Here is a 21,639-nt window from a genome sequence, read left to right on the forward strand (position 1 = left end):
CCAGACATTTGGGATAAGTATTTATTGAGTATCTAGCATAAGGCCTGATACTAAGTAGACAGTCCCTAAATATTTGTTGAATAATTGATGCCCATTTAATGAATTTTCTATAATCATAGAGACCTCTAAAACATATGTAGAGGAAAATGTCTTTTATTTTCAACTCCAGCCATTTGGTCCAGTGGGATTTATGAAAAGTGCCATCTCTTTGGCTGAGGATGAAAACTGGAAGAGAATAAGAACGTTGCTGTCTCCAACCTTCACTAGTGGAAAGCTCAAGGAGGTAAGCCTGTAAGAGGACATTTAATTTGAAAGTTAAAGAATGAATCTGGACAATTTTGGACAAGTAGAAAATAAGATAGTTTCTTTCTAAGGGTAACCTACTGAATTTGAGCTTTCTAAAAATGGTCTTTTATCTTTATGTCCTAGAAATGACATTATAAGATTCATTATAAAATATCCCTTACTACTTCATGCTTGTGAAAGCAAGGTCCTTCTAGGACTTGGATCTTCACATTTAACTCCAAGTGGTGTTATTTTTTGTGTCTAGATGTTCCCCATCGTTAACCAGTATGGGAATATGTTGGTGCAGAACCTGAAGAAGGAAGCAGAGAAAGGCAAACCTATCAACTTGAAAAAGTGAGTAGGAGCCCAGATGCTGGGATTCTGAGCTCTTCCCTGAGACCCTCCAGCTGCCTTCCACAGAGCCAAAATTCCCACTGCTGAGTTACTCTGTGACCAAACAGAAGTAGGTGTGTGGTGTTAGAACTACAGCGAGCTACACAAGAAGGCGTGGCTCACCCAAAAAGGCCAGGCAGCCAAGAGGGAAATGCCTTCTCTTGTGTATGTGAACCAGGATTAATGTGTCTGCTTGATTGTCACCATGGATGTTCTGGAAGACAAAGGTACATGGTTCAGAAAGAAGAAACATGATTATACCAAAGGGTCCAGTGTAGAGAGTATGAAATAGTGACAGGGGAGGACACTGGTACATATTGGTGGGCAGTGGGTGGGGCAGGGAAGTTACAAAGTGGAACTTGGAACACCTTAAACCCCTTCATGATTTGGTGAGGACACCTGCAAAATACTAAATATTAAATCTTACCACCACTTCTTTCTTTAGTCTAAAATAGAGAAGGTCCTGTACAGACTATGGGCAGGGTGGCCATATTACTTATTGTCTAAAGTAAGACATTTTTTAAAAAATTATGCAGAAACAACTGATGTAAACTGGAACTAATCTGGGATAACCAGGGATGTATGTATGCTCACTTACCTATGGGAGTTCCCCAAATCAATTTTGGAGTTATTTTTTATTATTTTTAAAACAGAAACAATCCTTTTTAAATCTAAAAAGGTATTTAATATAAAAAATTTAACTAGATATAAATTGTTAACTAGGTTGAAAAAGGAGTAAAACATGCAGACAAAAATGAAGAAATAACTGCCTCTTGAGTTTCTTACCCAGTAGGATGGGGAAAAATGGACATTTTCTAAACATTAGCTTCTTATCAGATGCCAGAGACTGTACTGACTTGTTCCAGTAAAGACATTCCATCTGAAGCATAACTGCAACTGAGATTACTACCTAGTTTACAGTAATTCACAGACATTATCTAAGATTCATCTGCCTTCTAAACCAGGAACATTCTTAGTTCTTGTATTTCACAGAAATGAGTCTGCTCTCAGGCAACCTCAGATGCTGGAGCTGAGGAAAGCAGGTCTTTCTGGGGCTTTAGCAGGAGTGTAGAGAAGCAGGGATGACATTCCTGGCAACTCAGACCAGGGTGCTGCTCTTCTGTAATGTGCTGAAGAGGAATCAGCTCTGAGTACAGATACTGCAATGGGGCAAGACCTAGGTCAATGTCACCCTTTTTTGCTTCCACAAGGAAGAGCTTGTTATCTACCCTTTGTCCTGCTCAAACACAGAACGACTGCTATTGCCCAGGCTCAAAACACACTACTGTAGTTTGTCTGATTACGGGTCTCCATCCCTCTGACTAATCTCCCTGTGCTCACAGGTGGGTCTAACTTGCCTTGGTGTCCCCATAACCCCAGCACAGGGCCAGCTGCATCACTGACACCTGATAAATACCTCATGATTGAGTGTGTCAGGAGCATAGATTTTCAGATGATCTAGTTAATGGTTTTGACAGTTGTGTGGCTCTTTACCTGTCTTTCCTGAGTATACGAATTTACATACCCTGCTTGTCATATGTGTTGAATAAGGCTTAAATAGTTGCCGATTTTGATTTTTCATGTCTTTGTTTCTCTGCTCAGCATCTTTGGGGCCTACAGCATGGATGTGATTACTAGCACATCATTTGGAGTGAACATCGATTCCCTCAACAACCCACAAGATCCCTTCGTGGAAAAAACCCAGAAGCTCTTAAGATTTAGCTTTCTCGATCCATTCATTTTCTTCGTATGTACGTAGACTATTATATTTCTTTTTCTTTTTTCCACCTTTCCTGTCCTCTTCTCCCTCTCTGTGTCTCTCTTTCCTCACCTCTTTCTATAAAGGCTTTTGGAGATATAATTTATATATTGTATCATTTATCCATTTAAAGATGTACAGTTCTATCAATTTTATGACCTAGTATCTGTCAACGGATAAATGAATAAAAATACAGCATACATAGATAGATAGGTATGATAGATAGATGATAAATAGAAAGATAGATTGATAGATAGGTAGATAGATAGAACACTATTCAGCCATAAAAAGGAAGGAAATCCTGCCATTTGGATGGATGGACCTTGAGGGCATTATGCTAGGTGAAGTAAATCAGCAAGAGAAAGACAAATGCTATAGGCTCTCACTTATATGTGGAATCTAAAAAAAAAATACTTATACTCATAGAAAAACAAGAAATGATTTGTAATTATCACAGACAGAGGTTGAAGGTGGGGGAATTAGATGAAGGTGGTCAAAAGGTACAAGCTTTCAGTTTTAAGATAAACAAGAATGTAGATTCTTAAAGTTCTCATCACATGGAAAGAAAAACAAATTTTTAACTATGTGAGGTGATTTTTGTTAACTGAACTTAGTATGGTAATTATTCTGCAATATATGTAGAACAAACCATTGTGATGTACACCTATATAGTACTACTTGTCAATTACAACTCAATGAAACTAAAAAAAAAGCTTTTCATAAATTCAAAGTTATGTGCAGCAGTTGTGGCGTTGGTATAGTGGTGAACATAGCTGCCTTCCAAAGTTATGTGCAGCCATCACATTAATTATTAGAACATTTCTGTCAACTTAGATATATGATAGTTTTTGACTATAACATCTCAATCTCATCAGCCTAAAGCAATCTGTGACCAACTTTATATCTCTATAGATTTGCTTATGCTGGACACTTCATATAAAGCGAATCACATATGTGGGTTTTTGTGTCTGGCTTTTTAAAATTTAACAAAATGTTTTCAAGGTTCATCATTGTTGTAGCATGTATCAGTACTTTATATTTTATTATGGCCAAATAATATTCCATTGTATGAACATTCTGTATTAGATTTATTCATTCATCAGCTGAGGGACATTTGGGTTGTCTCTACCTTTTGGCTATTGTGAATAATGCTGCTATAAACATTCTGAACAAGGTTGCTTTTTTTTTATTACCGGTTTCAATTCTTTTGGGTTTCTTTTGGTTTCAGGTCTTCCACTCTAGGGTGGAATTGCTAAATCCTATATTAACTTGTGTTTACCTTCCTAAGGAACTGCTAAACTTTATTCTACAATAGCTATACCATTTTATAGTCCCACCAGTAACATATGAAGGTTCCAGTTCCTCCACACCCTCACCAACACTTGTTAACATTTTTCTATCTTTTTGAATATGACCATTCTAGTGGGTATGACATTGTATCTCATTGTCACGTTTTGATTTGCATTTCCCTAATGACTAGTGATGTTGAGCAACTTCGTGTATGTTTGTTGGCTATCTTTGTATCTTCTTTAGATAAATTCCTATTCAAATCCTTGGCCCCTTTATAGTTAGGTTGTTTGTCTTTTGTTGTTGAGTTGTAAGAATTCTTTATATATTCTAGGAAAATATTCCTTATTAGATATATGAGCTGAGAATTTTTCTGCCATTCTGTAGGTGTCTTTTATTTTTCTTGATAGAATCCCTTGAAGCACAAATTTTTTATTTTGATGTTCTACAATTTGTGTATTTTTTTCTTTTATTGCCTGTGTTTTTGGTATCATGTCTAAGATTCATTGCCAAATATGTCATAAATAGTTACCCTTAGGTCTTCTTCTAAGAGAATAGAGGTTTAACTTTTAGGTTCAGTTCTTTGATCCATTTTTAATTTTATTTTTGTATATGGTATAATGTAAGAGTCCAACTTCATTCTCTTCCATATGGGTATCCAGTTGTCCCAGCACCATTTATTAAAAAGCCTATTTTTCCCCATTGACTGGACTTAGAACCTTTCTCAAAATTCAGTTGACCTTAACGTAAATAGGTATACATATCTCCAGAGAGGACATACATATGGCCATGGACATATGAAAAGATGTTCAACATCACTAATCATTAGGAAGAAGCTAATTAAAACCACAATGTGATATTACCTCATACCTGTCAGAATGTCTATCATTAATAAATCAGCAAACAACAAGTACTGGTGAAGATGTGGAGAAAAAAGAACCCTCATACCCTGTTGGTAGGATTGTAAATTAATGCAGCCACTATGGAAAACTGTATGGAGGTTCCTCAAAAAATAAAAAATTGAACTACCATATGACCCATTAATTCTACTTTCAGGTATTTATCCAAAGAAATCCAAAACACTAATTCAAAAAGATATATGTGTCTTGTGATAATTCCCCCAGTTCTGGAATGAATAATTGGATTAGGTATACACTCAGCAGCTGGCAGAATTCCCAAATTTATACCCTGATCTATGGAATACGGACTATTACCATGGAAAAGGGCAAGTAGAAGCCACTAGAACTGCCACTACCATTAGAAATATAACAAACAAGATACAAGACAGCATTTCTGGAGGGATTGAAGAGATTAGTGCCACCATCGTGGACATGAAAGATGCAAGGGGAGTGAATCTCATCACATCCCCATTCAAGTCATCTATTTGTCCTATGCAAAAGGAAGACAGATCTCAAAGAATGACAGTGGATTATTTAAGCTTTACTAGGTGGTAACTCCAATTGCAGCTGCTTGATCAGATACTGTTTCACTGTTTGAATAATTTAACACATTCCCTGGTACTTGGTATGCAGCTATTGGTTTGGTGAATGCTATTTTCTTCATCCCTGGAAAAGGGCCCACCCAAGGTAGTTCACTTTCATCTGGTAAGGCTTTCCTACTGCAAAGAGTTACCAATTTTCCAGGCCTTTGTCATAATTTGATTGCCTTTCCCTTCCATAAGCTATCACACTGACTAATAACATTGATGGCATTGGGCCTAGTGAGCAAGAAGCACCACTTACTGGTAAGAGATTTAAGTTCTAGGAGGTGAAAACAAATTTGACTAAAAATTTTTAAAAAGATATATGCATACCTTATGTTCATACAATATTATTTATAATAGCCAAGGTACAAAAGCAACATAAGTGTCTATCAATAGACAAATGAATAAAAAAGCTATGGTACATATACACAATGGAATATTGGTCAGCCATAAAAAATGAAATCTTGACATTTGTGACAATGTGAATGAACCTAGGAGGTATTATGCTAAGTGAAATAAGTCAGACAGAGAAAGACAAACACCATATGATTCAACTTCTATGCAGACTCTTAAAAAACCAAAACAAACAAAATAGAAACAAACTCATAGATACAGAAAACAAGTTTATGGTTGCCAAATGGGAAGGTGTTGGGGGGATGAATGTAAGTAAAAGAAAGTAAGAAGTATAAATTGCCAGTTATAAAAAAATAGTCATGGGGATGTACAGTATTGTATAGAAAATATAGTCAATAATTTTATAATAAGTATGTATATATCAGATGGGTAATAGACTTATCAGGGTGATCATTCATAAGATATACATTTATTGTGTCTGATCACTATATTGATCACCTAAAACTAATATAATATAGTATATCAACTATAATTAAAAATTAACTTCTTAAAAATTTAGTTGACCTTAGGAACATGAGTTTATTTTGGTCTCTTAAATTATATTTTATTGATCTCCATGTCTATCCTTATGCCAGCACAACATTGCCCCAATTGTTAAAACTTTGTGGTAAATTTTTTAATTGGGAATTGTGAGTTCTACAAGTCCATTCTTTTATTCAGATTTAGCTAATTCTGAAAAAAAGAATCCTATGCAATTTATAAAAAATTTAAATTTAGCTTGTCAATTTCTATGAAAAAAACAAGCTAGGAGTCTGATAAAGAATGCATTAAATCTGTATATCAACTTGGGGAGTATTGCCATAGTAATAATATGAAGATTTACGATCCATGAACATGGATGTTTTCCCATTTACTTAGATCTACTTTAATTTATTTCAACAATGTTTTGTAGTTTAATGAGTATAAGTTTTGCACTTTTTTGCATTCTGTGAAGCTTTTTTTAAGTATATTATGTTGATTATGCTATTACAGTTTTACCAATTTTCCCTCTTTATCCCCCCTCCACCCTGCACCCTGCAACCCTCTAGCATTTCCCCCCTTAGTTCATGTCCATGGGTTGTATATATAAGTTCTTTGACTTCTCTGTTTCCTACACTGTTCTTAACCTCCCCCTGTCTATTTCATGCCTACCAATTATGCCTCTTATTCCCTGTACCTTTCCCCACCATTCTTCCCCTCCCCTTCCCCTCTCAAAACCCTCCATGTGATGCCCATTTCTCTAATTCTGTTCCTGTTCTAGTTGTTTGCTTGGTTTTGGTTTTTGTTTTAATATATACATATTAAATATACATATATTTTGGTTAATATTTATATTATTATACAATGCACATATCTTATAAATTTTTCAGAAGTTTTTTAATGATAAGAAGAAATAAGACTCATCTATAATTAAACACTCAGATACAATAATTGTTGACATTTGGGTGTCTAGTGTTCTACTGTGTCCATGCATGTGCATCTGACTACTACTTCTTGAACAGTGAGATTAATTAAAGTCTCAGACTCTGGTCTCATTTATTCAAGAACAGTCTAATTCAATAGATAAAATGCAAAGCCATTCAGGAATGTAATCCTGTTCCTTTAGTCACCCAAAAGACAAGGAAGGGGCTGCTGATCTCACCGCTATAGTGATGGCCCCTATATGTGGACTTGCCTTTGCTCAGCCATGGGCTTGTAGCCTGAGCAAAGGTCATAGAGGGAATGGCTCCTTGTTGAGAAGCCTGGTGTCTTTTACTCTTCTGATTAGAAGAGAAAATTATAATTGCTCCAGGTGCATTTGTATTTTCATTGTGCTTTCTTTTTTCCTTATAGTGCTCTTTCCGTTCCTTACCCCAGTTTTTGAAGTATTAAATATTCATCTATTTCCAAAAAGTGTTACTGATTTTTTTATAAAAACTGTAAAAAGAATGAAAGAAAGTCGTCTCCAAGATAAACAAAAGGTAAAATCTGGTTGTGGTTACGAGTTTGTTCTCTTGTTGTCAATTTATTGAGCTTTATAAATATGATTTGTGCACTTCTCCTATTTTAAGTGGGTAGAGACTCTTGACTAACAGGAGGAAAGTTGTAACATTCTGTAGTGAATGAAGAAGGTGGAGATTAAGAAAAAAACTTAAAAATGAGTCAGAAAGACATTGTTTAAAATGTAAGAATAAGCACAAAGCTTGGTATATCACTGCATGAATAGTATTGAGATAAAAACCTTACCAGTTCCCTTCAATAAATTGTCTCTCTCAGTTATAAAAATAGCTGCTTAAAAATCATAATTCCCCAGGCCTTAAACTGGCACAGAATCACATCACTTCCAAGCCTCTTGCTTTACACATTCTGCAATGAAGGTCCCATGTGGCACCTGACAGAGTATACTCATTCTGTTAAGTCTGACCTGCTCAGAGACTGAGAGGGCAGGAGTCTTCTCTGGGCCTTGAGGTTACAAGCTGGCCAACCCAGCTTTGCTTTCATGGACCTGGAGGCCAGCACAAGAATGTCTGCAAGTCACAGTGATAGGGTTAGGTACCCCAGGATTGCACTGAACATTGTGGAGAGTTCTGGAATGGTGGGGCATTTGAAACTGATCACAGAAAAAGCACCAATAAACTCTTCAAGTGTTGGGAGGTTAATCTATGTGGCCATTAATGAAGAATTAAGGCTAGAGAAAAAAATTGAGGTCAGAGATGATTTTTTTTTTTTTTGTGAGCAAGCAGGTGTGACAAGGTGTAACTTTTTGTCCAGGGAGCTGTGTTCAAAAGCGAGGGCAGCCAAAGACCAGGAAGAGTGAGGACCAACAAACAGTTGGATCTAATGACTGGATTTCTCTCAGGGAAACATCCTGCTCTCCAAGTTGTAACTGAATGTTTGTGTTCACTGATGACTCAGGCAGCACTAATCACACTTCCAGGTTTAAAGGAGCCATATTATCAGGAAAGAAATTTAGTGCTGCACTCTTGATGTATTTCTAACATTGAAATTTCTGTTTTGACTTCCAGCACCGAGTGGATTTACTTCAGCTGATGATTAATTCCCAGAATTCCAAAGAAACAGACTCCCATAAAGGTAAACAAGGCATGCTTCAGAGGGCCAATGATAGGGAGGCTCAGAGGCAGGCGTTGGTTCTGAAAATGTGCATGAAGTTTTCCATGCAGATAAGAATTTCAGCCAAATTGAAGAATGACAGATGCTCAGATATAAGTGGTAGCCAGAAGCACTTTCTAAAAACATGCGGGCACAACTTTTTTCAAAGCGTGAAGGGCACCATAAACAAGAATTTCTTTTACCTAGAAGTCAGTCTGATCTGTGGATCACTTACATCAGAACCTCCAGGGAGCTTGTCTCCACTGTCTATTCTCTGGCCTCACCCGTCCCCCTTGACTCAGAATCTCTGCCTGGAGATTTGCATTAAGACTTCATCACGTTCGGAGGCACATGGCTCCAGTATGGGCAACCTTAATTTGGAATACTTTGTTGAATTTGTGTTTGCTAACTTACTTGTAAAGTTTTTTTTCCTTAAATTAATAAGTAAATTTTCAGAAGGCTTTGAGATTATGCAAATATTCTGTTCCTCTTCAAAGCTTCCACCTACTAATTTTATCATCCATTGTTGGATTTTGACTGGAATCACTATTATTATCATGGTTGCAAAACGGTGACTTTCTAATTCCATCATCTCTTCTACATTTATGAATTGATGTTTCATTGTAAAGAAGAACTTTCCATTCTCCTTCATTTATTTGTTTATTTATTTATATCAATATGAACTCATATATTACAAATTTACTCTCTAAAATCATTCTTTTTCTTTTTTCATAGTCAAATTTTCTCAGGTTTGACCACTGTACTCCTATTAAATAGGCTCTGTGTTCTTTTTTTCTTTTTAAGTTTTTATTTTTCTAATAGATTTTATTTTTAGGGCAGTTCTAGGTTCACAGCAAAACCAAGTGGAAGGTAAAGAGATTTTCAATATACTTCCTCCCCCTGCCTCTACACAGCTTACCAGACTATCAAAATCCCTTGCAGGAGTGGATCATTTGTTACATCAGTGAACCTGTATTAACACATTCCCAAAAACATTGCACTAGGTTTCCCTTTTCTCTGCATCCTCACCAGCACTTCTTTGTTAATTTATTAATGATGGCCACAGGTGTGAGGTGATAGCTCATTGTGGTTTTAATTTGCATCTCTCTGATGGCTAGTGATGCTGAGCATCTTTTTATATGTCTATTGGCCATCCATATATCCTCCTTGGAGAAGTGTCTGTTCAGTTCCTTTGCCCATTTTTTAAATTGGATTGTTTGTCTTCCCGGTGTTGAGTAATCTGAGTTTTTTATTTTGGAGATCAAACCCTTGTCCAATGTATCATTGGCAAATATGTCCTCCCATACAGTCAGTTTCTCTTTATTTCCCCTGATCAGCCCTCAAATCAGTCATTTCTCAAGGAGCTCTGGTTCATTTTAATGATAAGTAATATTTAGAAGCCAAAATCTGTGATCTGAGAGTGCTCATTCCTATTAGGTATATTTTTGTTTCTAGATCTCCTTGGTGGACAAACCTAAGAACAGCAAATATATTTACGCAGGTGTGATAAACTTAAATATTTCTCTATATACCCATAACCAGACAATATATGATTATATTCTCTCTCAAAAAATCTGATTTATGGTTTATTTCCATAATATAAATAATGCCACCATGGTTAATTTCAAACTGCCAATACTTTGACAACCATCTCACAAAATGTCTGAATATTAAACATTTGGTTCTACAGAGCAGGGATGAGATGACTCTAGCACACCACTATAAATACAGATATCTATGTATAGAATTTCTTAATTTATTTATTCCTTCCTTTCTCTCTCTCTCTCTCTCTGTTCCTTCCTTCCTCTTTTTCTCTTTCTTTCTTTTATTATCTGTTTATCTATCTATCTACAATGGTCCAAACCAACCTTCTATGGTGAAGGAAATATTATATAGAGCAAAGAGATGGGGCATGTGCTAAGAAAGATGACTTTCAGGTCAAAATTGGATAAACATTGCTAATTCCACTCACTAAACCCTACATTTCTATGTTTTATGCTGTCCAATACCCTTCCATTGGCACATTTTTTCTTCTGCTCTTCAATGTTAGTCCCTCTGATTAGGCTAAGATCAATCACCAGTCTTCTATATTTTTTTCTATCTCTGTAGTTTATGTATGCATCTGATATCATCTATTTTGAAGATACATGTCTCAGGATTTCTATTACCTGATGTCTATTAAAAGTATAACCCATGCTTATCAAGCTGGGTTGTGTACACAAATCACATCTCTCTCTTTAATACTATTTTAATTAGAGTTTACATTCAACATTATTTTGTATTAGTTTCAGATGTATAGTATAGTGTTTAGACAGTCAAGTACTTTACAATGTGATTTCCCTGATTTTATAAGTATCCACCTGACACCATAAATAGTTATTACAGTATTATTAACTGTATTCCTTATGCTGTACTTTATATCTGCATTACTATTTTGTAATTACCAATTTGTACTTTTTAATCCCTTCACTTTTTTCACCCAGTCCCCCTGTCCCTCCCTCTGGCAACTATCTGTCTTTTCTCTATTATCTCAGAATCTGTTTCTATTTTGTTTTTTCATTTATTGTATTCTTTAGATTCCACATGTAAGTAAAATCATATGGTATTTGCCTTTCTCTGTCTGACTTATTTCACTTAGCATAATACCCTGTAAGTCCATCTATGTTGTTACCAATGGTCAGATTTCATTATTTTTTATGGCAAGAAATATTCCATTCTGTGTATATATCACCACTGTTTTAATCAGTTGTCTATTGATAAGCACTTGGGTTGCTTCCATATCTTGTAAATTACATTGCAATGAACATAGGGGTGCATATAATCTTTCAAATTAGTGTTTTGGATTTCTTTGGATATATACCCAGAAGTGGAATCATGGAGTTATAAGGCAGCTCTGTTTTTAATTTTTCAAGGGCCCTCCATGCTGCTTTCCAAAGTAGCTGCACCAGTCTACATTCCCACCAAGACTGCGAGAGGGTCCCCTTTTCTCCACATCCTTGCCAGCACTTGTTGTTTGTTGATTTATTGATGATGGCCATTCTGACATGTACAGGGTGATATCTTATTGTAGGTTTAATTTGCATTTCTCTGACAATTAGTGACATTGAGCATCTTTTCATATGTCTATTGGTCACCTGTATATCCTCTTTGGAGAAGTGTCTATTCAGGTCTTCTTTCTATGTTTTATTTGTATTGTTTGGAGTGGGGTTTGGTGTTAAGTTGTACAGGTTCTTTATAAATTTGGGGTATTAGCCCATTATTGAATGTATCATTGGTGAATATCATCTCCCATTCAGTAGCTTTTTTTCCCATTTTGTTGGTTTCCTCTGCTGTGCAAAAACTTTTTAGGTTGATGCAGCCTTATTTATTTATTTATTCATTTATTTTTTGTTTCCCTTGCCCAAGGAAATGTGTCAGGAAAAATTATTGCTAAGAAAAATATCATATATTTTACTGCCTGTGTTTTCTTCTAGGATTTTTATGATTTCAAGTCTTACCATGAAGTCTTTAATGCATTTTGAGTTTATTCTTGTATACGGTGTAAAAAAGTGGTGTAGTTCCTTTTATTTTTGCACATAACTATCACATTTTCCAAATATCATTTATTGAATAGACTGTTTTTATCTCATTGTATGTTCTTGCCTCCTTTGTCATATGTTAATTGACCATATAGGCATGGGTTTATTTTGGACCTCCCTATTTTGTTCCATTGATCTATGTGTCTGTTTTTATGCCAGTACCATGCTATTTTAATTACTATTGTCTTGTAGTATAGTTTGATATTAGGTAGTGTGATACCTTCAACTTTGTTCTTTCCTAAGATTGCTGTGACTATTCACAGTCTTTTCTGGTTTCATATAAATTTTTGGATTTTTTGTTGTAGTTCTGCAAATCACTACATCTCTTCACAGTTCATATTGTGATTCAGTAGTTCTAGTATAGGGCTTGAGATTCTATAACCTTTCAGATACTGCCAACGATGCTGGTCCATGGTGAAACTTAGAGTAACCATATTTTATGTGTAGCCCAATATTGTTCTATTAAGTTTCTGCAAACATGTTTGGTGAAAGATCCTTTAATTTTTCCCTGAATAATCCTTAGGATAAAGTCTCTCAAATTTTTTCCAAGTATATTTTATTTAGAATAATTTAAATTTTTCCTGGGGGTAGAATCCTATCCCAAATTACTTATAGCTAAACTGCTTTTAAGATTCTGCAATGGGCATGCTGATAAAACTGTGCACATTACACAAAAATGCTATGTCTTGCAATTACACAGCAGTGTTGTGGAGAGGGTGTAACAAACAGAGGCAGATGGTTAAGAATAGTATAGACCTTGTGAAAAACTAAATTAAGACAGTTTTTGCCTTTTTTCTAGCTCTGTAACATACACATCACAGTGCAAAACACTCCCAATTTAAGTCAAATTGCTTTTCCAATTTTTCCCGTAGGGGTTTGGGAGTTTCATTTGGACTTTTCATCATCTAAACTGTAATGTTGTACATTGACCTTCTTTATAAAATATCTTTTTTCTCCTTTTAGCTCTGTCTGATCTGGAGCTCATCGCCCAATCTATTATCTTTATTTTTGCTGGCTATGAGACCACTAGCACTTCTCTCTCCTTCCTTATGCATTTATTGGCCACTCACCCTGATGTGCAGCAGAAACTACAGAAGGAGATTGATGCCACGTTTCCCAATAAGGTGAGTGGGTGATACCTGGAGAGGGAGGAAGAAAGTAAAACCTTAGCCAGAGTGCCTCCTCACCACTTCTTAGGAGAAATTTTGCAAAAAGCATAAGCATCAATTCTTTTACCTATGCTATTTAGGAAGGATGTAAAGAAACAAAAACAAACAAAGAAATATAGGTATTGTGTGCTATTCACAGATATATAAGGTCTTTGAAAAAAGTTTTTTTCCTGGCATATCAGTTGTCTGTTATCACAATAATGCCAAGTGAAAATCTAAAAACTTCAGTGTCAATTAATAATAAACATATATTGTTCAAGTGCCTGGGTAGTTATCTCTGTTGATATTGTCTGCACTTGCTTTGGTCTGTTTCTTGGCTGATCTAGAATGGCCATAACTAAGCTGGTTGGACTGATTCAGCTCCACACATTCTCCACATCTCCCTTAATCCAGACAAGTAGCATGAGTGTGTTCTTCTCAGGCAATGGCAGAGAGAAAGAGCAAGAAGCCCAATCATATGGGTGCCTTTCGAAACTCTGCTTGCATCACACTTAGCCACATTCCATTGGTGCAATGCATGCAACATGACCAACCTCAGCATTATAAAATAAGAGGATAAAATTAGATGACTAAGATCATGGACAAAGGATGAGATGGATAACTGGCACCATTATTGCAATCTATACCTCTGGGTAAACTTAGCAGTCTAGGAGAACCCTGGTATACAAACAGGAAAGATCATAGGGTAGGAAATAGAAAACATGAGTTTGAGTCCAGACTGTGGTTTTGGAGAGATCTTAAGACCCTTCTGTGTTATAGGTCCTTCAGATATAAGGTAAAAAAATACATTTTAGGGTCCAACTAAATTAAAGATTATCTTTTATCTCAGGGTAAGTGTATATTGGGATTGATTTTTATTGCAAGATGCAGTCACTAAGAGACAGAGACTAGCTAAAGCATTATGATCTCCCCCTTTTATATTAGTAATTACAATGGCAATAACAACACTGTAGCTATATACTTCTAACTATATATGTCTGTTCTAAATGCCTTACATTTGTAATTAAATTTAATTTTTTTAAGATTTTATTTATTTATTTTTAGAGAGGGAAGGGAGGGAGAAAGAGAGAGAGAAACATCAATGTGCAGTTGCTGGGGTTCATGGCCTGCAACCTAGGCATGTACCCTGACAGAGAATTGAACCTGCGACACTTTGGTTTGCAGCCCGTGCTCAATAAATTTAATCTTTAAAAATATTAAGTATTAAAAATAGAAACAGAGTTACAGAGAACAGACTGGCAGCTGTCAGAGGGCAAGGGAGTTGGGTGGCTGAGTGAAAAAGGGAAAACAATTAAGCAAAATATACACATGCACAGACAATAGTGTGGTGATTAGCAGAGGGTCAGGAGGGTGGGAGAGGTGGAAGGCATTATAGGGGGGTATGGTGGTGGAAGGAGACTGGACTTGGGGTGGCCAACACACAATACAATATACAGATAATAATACTATAGAATTCTATACCTGAAACCACATAACTATATTAAACAACATCACACAGTAAATTCAATTATAAAAATTATGTAGTAGGGTAAAGTGAGGCATGCCACAGCTACAGATTAGCCAGCAATTCTCAGTGCCTTTACATAGCAAAGGATCATTTCCAACTGACATTATTATGTTCAAACATAGATTGTTAGAGGAGGATGGGAGTGGGAGTCTCTGCTCCACATAGTTCCTAGAAAAATAAGCTTAAAAGGCTCCATGTTTTTAAAGCTTCACTCTCTGGAACACAGGCCTTCATGTTGTTGAGGAATGAAGAACTAGAGTGTTGCTCACTAGATATTCATGTTTTTAAATATATTTTATTGATTATGCTATTACAGTTGTCCCATTCCCTCTCCCCCTTTTTCCCCTCCACCCCGCACACCCCCTCCCACCCACATTTCCTCCCTTTAGTTCATGTTCATGGGTCATACATATAAGTTCTTTGGCTTCTACATTTCCTATACTATTCTTACCCCTCCCCCTGTCTATTCTCTACCTACCATTTATGCTACTTATTTTCAATACATTTTCCGCCTCTCTCCCCCTCCCACTTCCCCATTGCTAACCCTCCATGTGATCTCCATTTCTGTGACTCTGTTCTTGTTCTAGTTGTTTGCTTAGTTTGTTTCTGTTTTTGTTTTAGGTGTGGTCATTAATAATTAATTGTCAGGTTGCTGTCATTTTACTCTACATTTTTTTCATCTTCTTTTTCTTAGATAAGTCCCTTTAACATTTCATACAACAAGGGCTTGGTGATGATGAATTCCTTTAATTTGACCTTATCTGAGAAGCACTTTATCTGCCCTTCCATTCCAAATGAAATCTTTGCTGGATAGAGCAATCTTGAATGTAGGTCCTTGCTTTTCATGACTTGGAATACTTCTTTCCAGCCACTTCTTGCCTGTAAGGTCTCTTTTGAGAAATCAGCTGACAGGCTAATGGGAACTCCTTTGTAGGTAACTGCCTCCTTTTTTCTTGCTGCTTCTAGGATTCTCTCTTTCATTTTAAGCTTAGGTAATGTAATTATGTTGTGCCTTGGTGTGTTCTTCCTTGGGTCCAACTTCTTTGGGACTCTCTGAGCTTCCTGGACTTCCTGGAAGTCTATTTCCTTTGCCAGATTGGAGAAATTCTCCATTATTTGTTCAAATAAGTTTTCAATTTGTTGCTCTTCCTCTTCTCCCTCTGGAACCCATATAATTCAGATGTTGGAATGTTTAAAGGTGTCCTAGAGGTTCCTAAGCCTCTCCTCATTTTTTTTTTAAATTCTTGTTTCTTCATTCTTTTCTGGTTGAATATTTCTTTCTTTCTTCTGATCCACATCGTTGATCAGAGTCCCAGTTTCCTTCCCATCACCATTGGTTCCCTGTACATTTTCCTTTATTTCACATAGCATTGCCTTCATTTTTTCATCTAATTTGCAACCAAATTCAACCAATCTTGTGAGCATCCTGATTACCAGTGCATCTGATAGGTTGCTATCTCTTTGTTGCTCAGTTGTATTTTTCCTGGAGTTTTGATCTGTTCTTTCATTTGGGCCTTTTTTTTTTTTTTTTGTCTTGGCGTGCTTGCTACATATAAGGGGCTGAGCCTTAGGTGTTCACCAGGGTGGGGCAACCCGTGTCTCTGCTTTGTGACACCATATGTGGTGGACGGGTCCGAGAGGCAACACTGGCACTTGCTCTGCTCTTTGCCAGATTTCAGTCACTTTCCCTGCTACCTACAAGCAAAGTGGGCCCTTCTGGTGCTAATTTCAGGGTGAGTTGGCTTGTGTACATTCTAGGACCCTGTGAGTCTCTCCAACAAACTCCCCTGTGAGGCTGGGAGTTTCTCGCACTGCCACCTCAACCACCACAGGCATTTTCTTTTCTTTTTTTCTTTTCTTTTTTTTTAAACTCTGTGCAACATGTTTATTTAAACCTGTTTTGTCAACAAAGTCCCCTTTCAGTGTGAATTACTAGTGTTAAAAGAGTTCATTACTGTTCATTCTGACAGAAATGTACTTTTTACAGAAAATGGAAGGTTAGATTCATACCAAGTTTCATGTTCACAAAACTGTCTTTTCCCAGTTTGTACTTGTCACTAAACAAATGACTTAACTCCCCTGTACTTTCTTTTTTTTAACTAATACTATTTTTATAAAACTTTTTAATATATTTTAATCATTGTTCAAGTACAGCTTTCTCCCTTTTACTCCCAATCCAGCCCACCCACCCAACCCTCCCTTCTTCCCTCCCATTACCACCCTCCCCCAGTTTTTGTCCATGTGTCCTTTAAATTTGTTCCTGTAAACCCTTCCCATTGGTCATTTTGAGGCTTTATTTCCCTGTGCTGGGACCCCAGGTTGCAAGGTCTACCTTACTCCCCAGCTGTTCCTCCCAGTTTATCTGCGCAAATGGGGGACCACCTGCTCCACCATCCGCCACCTTGATGGTCTGCCAGCTGCTGCCTTGCCAGCCAGCTGCAGCCTTGCCCACCCCATTCCAGAATCCACTGCTTCACTGAGTCTGCCAGTTGCTGCCTTTCCTGCCCCCGTCCTCCACCACTGCTTTTCCAAGAGTCCTCTCTGCCTGGCTGCCCATCTCTGCCCCTCCTACGGGTCTGGATGGGTGTTTCTTCTTTAACTACTTTGTTGTCAGATTGCCATACAGTTCGATTTTCTGTCAGTTCTGGTTGGTTTTTGTTTTTAAATTCTTGTTGTCCTTCTTTTGGTTGTGAAAGGAGGTACAGTTTGTCTACTTATGCCTCCATCTTGGCCAGAAGTCAATATTCATATGTTTTGGCTCTAAACTGACGTATGTCACCTCAGCTTACAACCCTAACAATAACCTCTACAAATTCCCTAACTTCAAGTAGGCTGAGAGATGCAGAGACTACATGGATATTGGGCGAGCTGTGAATATCTCTGCCACACAATCTATGAAGTGTCAACTCTAATTATCTCCATGTAACATATCAGAAAACTGAGCTACAGAGAGGTGAAGTAACTCATACATGAGTCATGTCGTTAGTGGTGAAGAAGCCATTAGCCAAACCTTTAGCCTCTATGATATTGCTTCTTCAATATGACACCAAGTGATACCAAATATTGCCCACACTGTTTTCAGATATCTGACAAAAGTGGAATTCTTTGTGGTGGGAAGAGACTGGCCTCTGGGGCTGGAGAGTCTTGTTTGAGATCTTCACAGCTTCCAGTCAACCCTTGAAGCAACAACTAGGAGACTATTCCAGTAAGGCAGCATGGAGCTGAGTGGGAATTTGTTATAAACAAATTCCACCTGTTTATAACTTTCACTAGAATGAACTATGTGCTCTGGTAGCTAGCATCCAGTCCTACACTTCTTTTGCCATATTTTCTTTAGAAAGAAACTCATTTCTCTCCAAATTATTTATAGTTTCTATATAATGTAGAGTTTCCCTCCAAATTTTATATATATATCATTTAAAAAGTTAACAAGTGAAATTCTTTACTTTTATTTTTTATTGTTATTCCATTCTAGTTGTCCTGCCTTTTCCCCCTTTGCTTTCCCCTGTCCCATCCCCACTACTCCCACAATCAATCTCCCCCATTGTCCATGCCCATGCAAGTGGAGTGTTTCAACTAAAAATCTGTATGTCAGATAGGGATTTTGCTCTTTTGTACATTCTCTTTCCTTGGTACAGAAGTGGCCTCTCTTTTAAAGGATACAGTGACTTTGGCATATTTTAGTTAAGGATAAGAGTCATCAAAAAAGAGTAAGAGTCATAGCCTCTTAGTCACATCTGTAAACATGAGATGGAAAAATCACTACATGGCAATGTAAGGGATTTTGGGTCCTGTTCAGAGAATTGTCCCAAAGTGATTTATCTCCCATAGAGATAACTACTCCACACATCTCAATGGGCCATTTAGCAGATCAACGGACATGACAGATATTAAAATGTTTATAAATACTAAGGCTCTTTACCAAAACAAGGTATTCTTTGGAGCTCCTAACATTCTTATAGAACTACACAGACTGTGTTGAAAGTTGATCCCAAACTTCAATGTATCAAAACCTCTTTCTTTCTTCCTAGGCACCTCCCACTTATGATGCCCTGTTCCAGATGGAGTATCTCGACATGGTGTTGAATGAATCTCTCAGATTATTCCCAATTGCTGGTAGACTTGAGAGGGTCTGTAAGAAGGATGTGGAAATCAATGGGGTGTTCATTCCCAAAGGGACAGTGGTGATGGTGCCAAGCTTTACTCTTCACCGAGACCCAGAATACTGGTCAGAGCCTGACGAGTTCCGTCCTGAAAGGTACTGGGACCCTGGGAAAGGGAACCCTCCCTGATCCAGGCTGGTTGGGGGGTATTCTGATGTCTGTTAGTACAGATGACAAATTTATGGTTGTACAATCATTTATATGTATGTTTTTAATTTTAGACATTTACTTTTATAACAAGAATGATCATTGTTGTAAAAATTTTACAAACTCAGACTAAAGAAAATTGTATTTGTCCATAGTCCTACTATCTTAAGATAGGTTTCATTAATAATAATGTGATGTATATAATTATAGACATTTTTCTAGGCATATACAAATTTTTAAAAACTAAAATAGTAATATGTTTTCATTTTGAACTGCTTTATTTAACAGTAAACTATAAACAATGTTCTATTATATATAACCATCATATACAGTATAATATGCACTATATATGGTGTATATATATATATACATGACTGTATATATATATGACTGTATGCATATGCCATAAACTACTTAACCATTACCTGATTTTAGAAATACAGGCTTTTTTAGTTTCTTTAAGCTCTTCTGTTTTCTTTAGCTCTCTGAATTTACCACCACTGTTCCCACATTCCATTTTTTAAAAACATTGCCTGCTATTCCTTTAGCATCATTGGGAGAGTACAGGCTGACAACCATACAGGCTGAAAACCCCTGAGGGTTTAAGCAGCCTCAGGGCAGAGGTGAGCATGGGTCCCTGGAGCTATCTTTGGCTGCAGTCCTGCATCAGCTTCTTCCTAGTCTCAATATTTGCTGACTACCAATGAGAAGTCATCTACTCTCTTTATGTCTGAGATACTACCCCTAGGGTGGTCTTTAGCTTGTTCTTCTTGTAATTCAGAGCCAGTTCTGACTTAGGGCACAGCTTGAACTCTAGAAAGCTGATTTTTCCTATTTGTTATATCGGTAAGCAAAATTGGAATGAACTACTGGGGGCCCTAGCTGGGATCTAGACTTTCATTAGCTTTACTATAAGGTCCCTAATGTCAGGGACCTTGTCTCATTTGCCGCAATATTCTTAGTTCTAGCTTAATGTCTACACATAGTACTTGTAGGAAGAAGTTAGAGATGACCAAATCCTGTTTCGTGGACCAGGAACCTCCATGGTTCCTCCAAGCTCAGCATTTCTACCCCCACCCCACCACCTCCCACCCTGTACCTTCATGAACATGAAACCAGAGAGCACTGACTATGCTTCTCTTTGATCATTCAGTCATCAACAGAGAGTAAGTGCTGACCGATGCAGGAAGTGGGCAAGGCAGTTACAAACCAAACATTAAAAAATGCCAATTATGGAAAATGTTTGACATTTACACAAATACTTGTGTATTTGACATTTAAAAAGTACTTTTATATGTCACACAGAAACTATGGCATATACTTGTATCCACGGAATGCCTTTAATGCATCTATATGTCCCATCACCTGCCTTACAGTCATCAACCTACATCTGGTGCGCTATCCAACGCCACTTCCACCATCCTCCGGACTCCCATATTATTTTAAGGCATACCATCTATAAATATTCCAGTGTTCTCCAAAATATAAGAATCTTTTAAAAGTACATAACCAACTCTGCACAGTGGCAGTATCATAGCCAAAGAGGTTTATCTGAGACAAGATTCTTGCTAACTGAAAACGGTTCCCAGTACACTGCCATGATGACTTGAAATACAGTTGGCACTGGCAATTTTTGACAGTTTCTATGGAGCCCAAATTAATTAAATAAAACCATAATGCCATGTTCACTCTCCCAAATTCATTTTATTCTTAATGTAATCAAATGTTGAGGAATAAAAAAAGAGAGATTTTCCTTTAAACAGCATTCATATCATCTCTTCATTGAGACTGAAATCTCCTATAGGGTAAGGGGAATGGAAAGGATCTGTAGCTTACAATTCTCACAACAAAATAACCAGAGAAGGATCTCACTGACTAGCCCACACAAGTAGCCTGTGTACTACTGGTTGAGGAGCCTAAGTGAGAACCTCAAACATGTAGCTCTTGTGGTGTTTATGCTTCAATAATTGTTTTCATCTATTGTTGTGGAAACAGGTTCAGTAAGTCGAACAAGGACAGCATAAATCCTTACATATACATGCCCTTCGGAAATGGACCCCGAAACTGCATCGGCATGAGGTTTGCCTTCATGAACATGAAGCTTGCTATCGTCAAAGTTCTTCAGAACTTCTCCTTCAAGACTTGCAAAGAAACACAGGTCAGACACTTAACACATTACCACTCTGCATAAATAATGCTTGACTAAGAGTTTTTCTTAAACTGAGATACATATATGTATACATACATGTATATATACATATATATGCATGAGTGTGCTCATTCATTGTTTGATAATTTGTTCTGTTGGTCAGAGAATCTGCAGTCATCTGTGACCTTTAAGATCCCGTTAGTCTTGAGTGCTAAGTCTGTGACTTATAAATACCC

At 37.0% G+C, this 21,639-nt stretch overlaps 2 protein-coding genes and 1 non-coding gene across 7 annotated transcripts in view; all 3 read left to right on the top strand.

The window, feature by feature from the left end:
- The window catches only part of LOC114492349 (cytochrome P450 3A12), a 192,284-nt gene that overhangs the window by 135,462 nt on the left and 35,183 nt on the right, over positions 1 to 21,639 (top strand). The window lies entirely within an intron of this gene.
- The window catches only part of LOC114492360 (cytochrome P450 3A12-like), a 37,167-nt gene that overhangs the window by 12,759 nt on the left and 2,769 nt on the right, over positions 1 to 21,639 (top strand). For 2 of the 5 annotated variants that reach the window (XM_028506611.2, XM_028506604.2), the window contains 8 exons: positions 170 to 283; positions 551 to 639; positions 2,281 to 2,429; positions 7,434 to 7,561; positions 8,606 to 8,672; positions 13,232 to 13,392; positions 18,976 to 19,202; positions 21,250 to 21,412. In XM_028506611.2, coding sequence (XP_028362412.1) covers positions 170 to 283; positions 551 to 639; positions 2,281 to 2,429; positions 7,434 to 7,561; positions 8,606 to 8,672; positions 13,232 to 13,392; positions 18,976 to 19,202; positions 21,250 to 21,412 — 1,098 coding nt within the window. Of the gene's footprint in view, positions 1 to 140; positions 284 to 550; positions 640 to 2,280; positions 2,430 to 7,433; positions 7,562 to 8,605; positions 8,673 to 13,231; positions 13,393 to 18,975; positions 19,203 to 21,249; positions 21,413 to 21,639 lie in introns of all 5 variants that reach the window. The other 3 variants (XM_036019884.1, XM_036019885.1, XM_036019886.1) reach the window with 3 other exon arrangements.
- Positions 20,766 to 20,906, top strand: LOC114513620. Its single transcript, XR_003685850.1, has one exon. It is a non-coding gene; the product is annotated as a U4 spliceosomal RNA (small nuclear RNA).

The sequence above is a fragment of the Phyllostomus discolor genome, chromosome 3 (assembly GCF_004126475.2).
Source record: "Phyllostomus discolor isolate MPI-MPIP mPhyDis1 chromosome 3, mPhyDis1.pri.v3, whole genome shotgun sequence".
Taxonomy (NCBI): Eukaryota; Metazoa; Chordata; class Mammalia; order Chiroptera; family Phyllostomidae; genus Phyllostomus; species Phyllostomus discolor.